The 10,160-nt window shown below is 52.3% G+C and overlaps 1 protein-coding gene across 4 annotated transcripts in view; it reads right to left on the bottom strand.

The window, feature by feature from the left end:
* Nucleotides 1-800: 800 nt before the first annotated feature.
* LOC133347636 (protocadherin-16-like) overlaps nt 801-10,160 on the bottom strand; it is a 62,427-nt gene continuing 53,067 nt past the window's right edge. For 2 of the 4 annotated variants that reach the window (XM_061560081.1, XM_061560084.1), the window contains exons 34-36: nt 9,377-9,586; nt 7,148-7,737; nt 801-6,777 (exon numbers count right to left, since the gene is read on the bottom strand). In XM_061560081.1, coding sequence (XP_061416065.1) covers nt 5,641-6,777; nt 7,148-7,737; nt 9,377-9,586 — 1,937 coding nt within the window. In that variant the 3' untranslated portion in view covers nt 801-5,640. The remainder of the gene's footprint in view (nt 6,778-7,147; nt 7,738-9,376; nt 9,587-10,160) is intronic. The other 2 variants (XM_061560082.1, XM_061560083.1) reach the window with 2 other exon arrangements.

The following is a 10,160-nucleotide window of genomic DNA, read 5'->3' as shown; positions in this document are numbered from 1 at the left end:
TTGTGCTGGGATTGGCGTGCTCTTTCTGCCGTCTTCGTTTAAATCTCAGTGTGCATCACTACATGCACACTCTTCAGCCGTTGTTCTATATTCTTGGTCAATGTCCGCGGTTTTAATCCACATCAACAACCATGATCTAACCACTGCTGAGCCAAAAGGCCTCTCCAAGCCGTCGCCGTCTCTCACAGCATTGCGATGCCACAATCCATCTCACTCCTGCACATTTGTTGATCTCACCGCTCCATCTCCGGAGCGGAGGTTCTGTCAGGCGTAATCTCCTTATTCTAGTCCACACATACTCACGCGCCTAAAACAAATAACACTAAAACCACATAATATATCATTAACACGGCCTTAAAAGATAAATAGAATAAGCTGGCAAAGAAGGGTCGGCCACGGGTTACATCACTTGCGAGCGATGTCTGAACCCTGTCCTGACCCCCACCCTTGCCATCACCAGCCTGCAACGACCAGCGTGAAGTATGGTCAAACAACCCCACATGAGCAATACGACGTGGGGAGGCCTTCAATGGTTACTAATTACATCTACAAAAGGATGTATTTCTTGCCTTCCACGCCGCAATGGGTTTGCCCCTAGGTCCAATCAGCCTAGAACCCGGGCTTACTTTCACATGTGCTGTCCTTTGCCCTCTGATAAACACTAGGGATTCCACAGTTTCGAGAATTCAACTCATGCATGTGGACGTACATGATCACTACAACAGGCAACATTCACCACATCATTAAACTTTTGAAAAATGATTATTTTTATTATTAATTTTTATATAAAAAATGGCAAACAAATCCCTCCCCTCCCAACATAATAATTATAACAACACAATAAGTGAAACCACAGCCCAGCAAGACTCGATGCAAACACGGCGGTATGAATTATGATGTTGGACTCATGGGCACGAATAACAACAGCAACAGCCACCCCTCGGTGGTGGTGGTGGTGGTCGCGGTGACATCAGCGTGGGAGCCGGTGCCAAGCTTGGTTCATTCGGAGGCCACGTGGAGTGTAGAGGGCTCAATTTCCACGCGACAAGCCACTCCGTTGAGCTATCATTTGTGGCCAGGTCGCTTCTGAAAAATAAGCTAATAGCTTAGTGGGCCTTACCTGGTAAAATAAAAAAAAGAAATCGTGTTTTTGTATCGTTCGTTGTAACTTTCTGACCCGCTCGTACTGGACATCTGTGAAAAAGAGCTTTCTAGCTCATCGGATTACTCCACTATACAGATTCTGATTCTGCTCGTCTGATGGAATTGTGAAGGCCACCTGATGGGTGGACACGGGACAAGACTCAGAAGGCATCAATGATACAATTCTGCTCATTTTTGCGAGCCTCTTCCGCCCGCTGTGTTGTTGCTGGAGGCCGGCTGCCTCCAAGTGCCCAGTAACTTCCTTCGTTAGCCTACTCCACAGATACTGTCAATTGAAATCTGGTGCAGTAATACCCCGATTTACGTCTCCCCATTTTACGTCGTTTCGCAAATACGCTGTCGCTTTATTAACGCCACGACCCGATTTCCGTCGCCTCATCCCACACTTACGTCGCTGACAGCGTCATCCATCCTTTCTCGTATCCGTCGCCTCTCAGCGTTCGTCTCCACCTATAAACCCTCTACACCAACTACTTTGCATTGCGCATAAAGAAATGCGCTGTAGAGTAACAATATATTTACGTGCAGTATTTTGGTGATTTTATAGCGGACTGTAACTTATTGTACCCTGCATCATTTGTGTTAAAGTTTACTGCTGTGCACTAGTGTTGAATACAATATGTTTTGTAATGTAATGGAACGTTCTGGGTACGTCTAGGATGAAGATGCAGAGCTTCGCCAATAGCCTCCGTTGTCTTTGTTTAGCTGTGGTGGAGAAATTGCTTTGATTGACATCGTTTCGATATTCGTCGCACACTTCTAGGAACACATCCCCAACGTAAACCGGGGTATTACTTCCTGTACCACATCGGCCCGTCTTCTTCTCGAGCTCGTACTGCTTAGTCCCCTCTATCTGGTTAAGCAGAAGCTGCTGGGGCATGCAGTGAAACTACATGACCCAGCCAATGCATCTTTGTTTGAAGCTCACTGATGGGACTGTCCAGATATTTCAAGGAACGATGAGCTCCTCACACAGTCCAATCTGGCTGGATTACCCCAGAATGGGTCATAGGCAGGCCTGCATGAATGCATAAATCTATCGCGGGTGTTCCTGTCAAGGTGTCCACATTCACACGCAGAGAGAGGGCGCGATTGTTTCTGAGATGGCCTGGACCTTGTCGAGTGAGAGGCCAGGGAGCTTCTACACATCATTACGCAGCCGATGAAATGATAATGCCGCTCAACTGAAACCCTCAGCTGCCAAACCCGGAGCTGACCATCTGCACACTGCCCAGATCTGGGGATTCCTCCGCCCTCTCCGCCACCACCGAAGTGCTGACAGAGAGGGCCGAGGGTTCAGTGCTCAGTGACACAAAGCATCGCAACAGGTGTTCTCGTGCAGCCAATATTGTTGTTTACATCAACATCTCCAACTCCTTCAAAGAAGCATGCCTAGATCCACACGATGAGCATCAACTGCCCCACCACTACTGTACCTGCACTAAATGGGCTCTCCCTCTGCACAGCCATTCATCATTCCTACCCAGTGGCGTGGTGTGCAAGGAATGAAATGAGACCCCCTTTTCAATTTACCCCCCACCTCTCCCACTCTTCGTAGACCGGCGCCTGTCAACCCAAAGGCTCGTGGCTCTCGGTGCAGTTGCATCGCCTGCACACTCGAAAGCTGTTACCGCCGCTTAAAACCACGCCAGTCAAAATGGACGTTTAGTAACGTGTAGGCCAAGGGGCACGTCTGTTTAACACTCGGGCGCTTGGCTCTAAACTCTGACCTCTGACCCGCAAGCTGGGTCCTTAGCGACTTTGAGTGGTGGTGGGGGGTGTGCGGATCTGGTGCTCCGAGGGCACGGACTAGTGCTCCAGATAAGCTGTGTACCGAGTGTTTTGCGTATTTAAAACCATTAACCATGCATGCCACTGAAATTAAACGCGTACTGATAGTTTGCTGCACGACTTGAGTCCGCCTGACAGAAATTCGCTGATGCGCATGCAGAGGAGTGGTCAAGTGACCATCGAGGTCCATGAGTGGGCATTCGGTAGCGAGTACCGCAAAAATGCAGCGCTTGTTTTTCCATGTCTTTTGTAATCTAAATAGTGTAGCGCGATTTTGAAAGAAACCCCCGGGTTTGTAAGACCCACGTTTTTCTGCACGGTCGTACCAATTATCTATGCAGTGCAGTAGTTTAAAGTAACATTGCAGTTAAAATTTAAGGCTCAAGCTACTGCAACCCCCCCCCCCCCATGAGTTAGCGGGAGAGATTGTAGAGAACTGATCAAAATGACTCTGAAAGTATATCTTACTCACGGTAACCAAACCGCGAGGTAAATTCTTCAACCTTATAGGGAGCGTCGGCCACGAAGCGTGGCCCTTCCACAGTCGCGGCCTCCGAATGGATTCGCGAGGCCTAACCAAGGAGGCCTGGGAGTCACAGGCCCAAGTCTGTGTGGGCCTTCTCACGAGAACAGCAGCAGCAGCAGTAGCCAATGAGTGGCGGTTCATGCCACCGCAGTGCTCGTAGCCAGGCTAGATGCACCTTGAGGTCAAGCGGAGTGGTGATTTCAGGACAGAGGAGATGCTGTGGGTTTTACAGGGACGACCGCGGTGGACGGAGGGGATCGTTCTCTGTCCCTTTTTGGCACGAAACACATTGGATCTGGAACAGCAAACTCGCTACAGTTATACAGCACGGTCGGGGGTGGTGGGGATGAAGGGAGTTTACAAAGCATTAACAACAAAAAACACGGCCGTATCTTCGGGAGACACAAACACGGCCCAAAATGGAACGGGGAAGTGCTTGAGAGAGTGAACACGACGTGCCCGCACACACACACACGGGCACGCGCGCCACTACACCATTGGCGCACAGCAGGAGCACGTGCGCGCGTAGAAGAAGTTTGCACGTGGGAGCGAGAAGGGGGGGGGGGCGGGGGTGTCACTCGTGCGACACTGGAGATGACGTTGTGGGTGGGAAGGGGGTCATCTCTACATTGTGGGGGGAAGGGGGCACTGAAGACAATGTTGTGGGTGGGAGAGGGGGGTCATCTCTACATTGTGAGGGGGGGGGGGCACGTGTATACAGTGATGGCGCGGTGTGTGCAGCAGTGTCTACAGCAGAGGGGATTCAGGAGGAATGTGCCTTTCTCACAGGACATTATCCATGAACAACGCACATTTAATTGGTCATCTAATGCTTAGGGCATAGGCAGTTCCACAATTGACGAGGTACCGTAAAAGACGTGAGGGTAAATGATTCGTTTTTGATAAAAAGCCGAGACCCTGCTTCTTACGCCGATGTCGGCCCACTTCACACGCGACAGGCGACGTGTACATCTAATCTCTCAAACACATTTGAAAGGGTGCCCCCCACCCCACCGCCATCCATCGGTCAGCTGCCCCTTTGGGATCGTTAGTCTCCCAGTAGGGAGCGATGATTGGCCAAAGTGTAATCCCGAACGAGTGATTCGCGGTGGGATTTTTTTCTCTTCGAATTTCGCTCACTTCGACCGCGATGCCAGCACGCAAAATTGCAGGCTCGTTTTCGAATACCGTCAGGGGATCTCTTTAACATCCGCTTGTGAAGCGGATGCACTTGGACGAACGGTGCGTTCACTTTTTTGCTGTTGTTCGTGTCAAATCATTGACTCGTTCCATAAATATGCAGTGTTTTCTCAAACTAGAGTGGACTACCTTCAAATTGACAGGCCCTGTGTATTAGTGGGAAGATTGTGATGGCGATGTTCCCAACTGTACACATTTTGTTCAGTGCCAGCGCTCAGGTTGACAGAAACAGAGGAGACTCCTTTGCCGTGACAGTATCCAGGCTCATGCGGTGGGATCTCTGCTTTGTATTCTGTGTCTGTGTCACTCCCTCTCTCTCTCCGTGTTTTTATTTCCTCGGGCTCAGAGTTGCAACAGAGGTTTAGCCGAGCGGAATTATTTGCGAATTCATCGATATAAGAACAAAAAACAAGATATTTAATTGTACACACATTGCAGATAATCTCTCTGTATCATTATCTCTGTATCTCACACTCGTTCTCTTGATATCTTAGGCTCTCTCGTGATATACACTCCAGAATGCATCTCCTCTCTCTGATTCTCAAGCTCGTCACTGTTCTCCATCTACTTATCTCCATCTAACAGCCTCTCCGTAATCTCCTTACCTGCCCTCTTCCGTCCCTCTCTCCACCATCAACTATCGCTTTGCCCACCTGACCTAGCCAGGGTCAGGCTACTTCTTGTCGATATCACACGCAATAGTTCACAGCTGATATTGCCTGTTCCGATCTACTTAAACAGAAAAAAACACCCAGGTGCTCCCTGTCTTGACTCCCACCCGCACTGCGTGGAGGCGTCGATCTGCCCAGCATCAACCGGCAAACTCAGCCGCTGGTGACGACCAGGCTCAGCTCAATGGTGGAGTCTCTCCTCGTCTCAGTGTCCGTTTTGTCTCGATGCCCCGGTTCCTACGCCACCTCCTCCCGTCCATCGTCATCTGCTCCTCTTTGCACCAGCACTCAAATTCGAATTTCCATTCCATCATCCCCATCATCTTCATCATCGTCATCAAGAGAGCCTCGAGTCGAGACTGCCCCCCTGCCGCTGGCGCCGCTGCCGCTGCCACCGGTCACGATCATGAGCGGCGTGACGGCTGAGCACGGCAGGAGGTAGGGGGGCACGACCCCAGCGAGTGCCGCGGAGCCCGGCGCCCCCGTGGGCGGCGCCAGCGGAGAGAGGCTCGGCGAAAGCAGCGGCGACATGGCGCCCGACGGAACTGATGACGGCAGCAGCGTCGCCACGGGGTAAGGGCCGCCGCCGCAACTACCGCCACCGTACGGGTTTTCGTCCTCATCGGCCGCACCGGCAAGCGCGGGTGGCGTGACTAGAGGTGGCATGGGCAGCAGCGCCGTGCGGGCGTACGGGTACGGCAGCGGGCGCGCCGGTGGCACCGAGCGGGCACTGGATGCCGCCACGCTCGTGATGAGCGGGGGCGGCAGGATCTTGGCGCAATCGCGGCTTATCCGCTCGCTCGGCATCCCGGCGACCGCCCGGCGAGCCGCGCCGACGCCGCCGGCACCGCCGACGGCGAAAGCCGCCGGTGCCTCGGACGGGCGGTCGTTCTCGTCGCGGAGTCGCCCGATCTCGGCAAAGACGCTCGCCATGGCGCCAAACCGGGGGCCGAAGTCCAGCAGCTGCCCGAGCTTCCCTCCCTGGAGGTGCAGCTGCTGGTGCTGCTGCTGCTGAGCATCATCCTCGACGCCATCGTTCACCACGGCCGCCGTCCGGTGGGGCTGGTGCCCGATCTCGGAGAAGGCTGAGGATTTGCGCACGGGCGTGAGCGCGGCGGAGGTGAAGGCCGACCGGAGCGAGGATGCGGTGGACGGGGGCGACCCCGCCGCCGCTGCCGCCGTGGCCGAGGAGGAGGACGAAGAGGGGGAGAGGGGGGCGGTGCCGCCGGCCTCGTCCGCCAGCGTGGACGCCGACGAGTAGGAGCTAAAGCGGCGAGCGCCATCGGTCGCGAGCGCCAGGCCGGGGCCGCTGCCCTCTCTGCCCGGCGCGTGGGAGCCTCCCGCGGTGGTCGCTGCCAGCGACGTTCGGGTCAGCGTGGACGCTGACGGGGTCCGGGGCTCCATGTCGGCGTCTGACGCCGTGGCCTGCGCAGGGCCGACAGAACGAGGAGGGATGAGGGGGAGCAGGGGGGCGGGGGTGAAGGGGGGAGATGCAGATGGAGAGTGACAAAGTGAAGGTGAGGAGGTAAAGATGACGAGGAATGTGACGGCACATGGAGGATGAGATGGACAGATGAGTTACGATAGGGAAAGAGGGGAACACGGCAGAGAGATGAACAGAGACAGGAAAACAGTCGAGTGAAGAGAAAACAGACAGATGTAGAGGGAGAAAGAAAGATACATTTTAACAAGATAAATTTAAATAACAAATCGACCCTAATTCTGCCCAACAGCTAATTTCATCTGTCTAACTGCCCCCCAGCACACGTCCGACTGTCTGTTGCAAGACCCGCACCTCCACGGTGACAGCAGAGGTCACGGATTTCCCGTCGCGGGAGGCGCGCGACGTGCGGGAGACATCCGACAGCTGATCCTCGTCCTGCAGGATGCCTGAGTCCGGTAGGCGCCGGCACGCGTGCTGCTGCTGCTGCTGATGATGGTGGTGGTGGTGCCCATGGTGGTGGTGACCACCGGCATTGCTTCCGCTGCCACCACCACCACCGTGGTGATGGTGGTGATGGTGGTGGCGGTGCTGCTGGGAGGCGTCCGGGCGATCGACGTCACCGTCTGCTTCACCTCGGCAGCGGCAGCAGTCGGAGACGCAGCACCCGGTGGGGGCGAGGCAGCAGCCACCGCCACCGACGCCGCTGCCACCGCCGCCAACGCCTGTGCCGGCACCGCAGCAGCAGCTGCCGGAGCTGTCGGGGCCACCAGATTTCCCGGAGAAGCCGGAGGCACGCAGGATCTCGTTGATCATGCGGATCTCGGCGTCCACGCCGAAGTCGGTTTCGGCCGAGCCTCGACCCGAGGCCGAGCCGGATCCGGAGCAGGAGCATGAACCGGAGCCGGAACCGGCACGAGAATCGGGGCAGCCGCCCCCACCTCCTTCAGCAAAGATTTAAACGACGATCAGAAACGGGATCATAATGACTGCAGCCAATAACTACATCATTAACACCGACACCACCTCCACAATGTCATTAACTCCATCGCTACCATAATCATCATTGGTACCACCACTAACACAATACCGCCACTACCATGACCATTATATATATGATCACAACCATATTTAATTAACACCAACGCCAAGACATCAACAAATGTTGATGTAAAGCTGCAAAGCGTTGCACTTTGCTCTGCAACACAGTTAAACTTTGTCCAAATGAGATTTTAAATTTTGCTGGTGCACTAGCAACATGCTCTTGATTGGCTAGGTGGTCGTCACGGCAACCCGGCAACTTTATCCAACATGGCCGATTTTTGTTTATTTTTAAGACAGAGACAGGAGCTATTGTTGAACATGTATTAAACTGTCTTATGCTGAGTATGTACACAATGTCGTCTATTTTTTTTCACATTATCACTTTTCTAACATATTCTTCATTTAATTTACAGGCCAGGCAAGACCAGCCGCTTTCCTCGCCTAGATCCCCTGCTGGGCTCCTTGGACCAAGTTGCCCAGGCTAGTGAGAAGGGCGGAGGTGGGGATTTCCGGGCTCCACTTTATTTTACAGAGACATCGGCCACAATTGAGTTGAACATAAAACACAAGCAATGTAGTTGCAGTGTTTAACATAGAATGGGCCAAAAAAGATACGTTGCCAAAAATTTCCCTGTTTAGTGATGAGATAATCTGCCTGTGGGATTTCATTACGCATTGCTAAACTATGACAATAATGCCAGTCAATTGTGAGTAAAACGCTCATGAGAATGTTTCTTCAAAACTGCCTAGGGTAAATTTTAGAACAAATGATGGTGATGACGACGACAACGATGATGATGATGATGCAACAGAATCTTAACATCCAATTTACAGTGGATTACAAAAATTCCTGGGGAAATTACGTCACCGGATGATGCATGTTTTTGTACCGATGGTTACGCAGGATGCATGGATTCATTGCAATTGATTTATTTAAACTGCAGCAGTGGCCAGGTGGTTCAGAGTGTGTCAGAGCACTAAGTCGGTAGCTGCCAAGATCCTGGGATTGAATCCGGATTTCAGCCACCTGTGATTAAGCCGCAATCTCAAGTGCCACGAGTTGATGGTCACAAATAAATGTACAAAAAAACATCACGAAATTTGGTTTTGCACTTGGCTAAATTCCAGCTCTGAGAATCACAAATATTCGTTTCCCTGTCATGCGACAAACATCGACATGTCTCACGTCGGGTTGGAAAAATGCACTTCCCCTCGTGTGGATTGATCTCAGAGTAGTTCCGTGGCTTGCAGAAGGAGATGCCATTCTCCAACATGGGATGATGCACTGCTCGCTCTGAGAGCTGTCAACGGATATACCCTCATATAATGACAATATGACCATTGCGTGGCTAAAATACAAAAAATAAGTGGATAAATAACAGAACAAATTTAACCCCGGACATTTTATGCTTGCAAATTTTATCGCAGAAGGGAATGTGTGGAAATACAGGGAGGGGTACAGGGAGACACAAGGGAGGCATTGGAAGGAACAACAGAGAAACACAGGGAGGAATGCGCGAGTGGTGGTGGTTGTCTCACCCCCACCTGTGTCGGAGCCTCCGTGCCGACAGCAGCAGCAGGATGTCACGGCGGCGGTGATGGTGGTGGCGGTGGCGCTGGACGGGGAGTGGGTGGGAGCGGAGCCGGCGTGGGCCTCGCGTGGCCCGCGGGTGCCGGGGGAGTAGCAGGGAGGCTCCTCGTCCGGGTACGGCGCTGTGATCGAGTACACGCACGGACGGCGCGCGCGGTCTGCCGGGAACAAAAACACGGACAAAACAAATAACACTCCTCAAGTAATTTTGTTTCACTTTTCATTCCTTGACACAGATTCTCCTGCACGTGGTTAGGTGCAGAGGGGCCTCTCCGTTGGGTCCTAAACTCTACGACTTGGATAGCCGCTCAAGGATCCCCGCGGAGTGCCTGAAAGACTTTGGATTGTCTGCAGCGAGGCAGCAAGTGTTGGGGAAGAATGTGGTTATGTGGATTATGTGGGTGCCAAACATTAACATCGAGGCAGTGACTCGATGAATCATCACAATTCGGGTTCGCGATTCATTTCAACAATCGCTTTGTTTTGTGTTTACTGTCTCGGTCGCACTGTTTCTCTTATCTTCTACCTTGTTTGTACAGTTTACTCCATTGTTCTAAATGTAAATTATCATAACATGCATATAATTTGTGTTCATCATAAATAAGTGGTTCTCACAATGCATGCTCAATGCATGTATAATGACAATCAGAATTGGTTTTAATTGTTGAATCGATGCATCGTTACATACCTAATATTAAGAATGGAACTGGTCAAACATTCCAGGCAGAAATC

The sequence above is a fragment of the Lethenteron reissneri genome, chromosome 26 (genome assembly GCF_015708825.2).
Source record: "Lethenteron reissneri isolate LAM-NWPU_2019-01 chromosome 26, ASM1570882v1, whole genome shotgun sequence".
Taxonomy (NCBI): domain Eukaryota; kingdom Metazoa; phylum Chordata; class Hyperoartia; order Petromyzontiformes; family Petromyzontidae; genus Lethenteron; species Lethenteron reissneri.
Note: the sequence above shows the minus strand (reverse complement) of the source record. Positions and strands in the feature narration are given on the sequence as shown.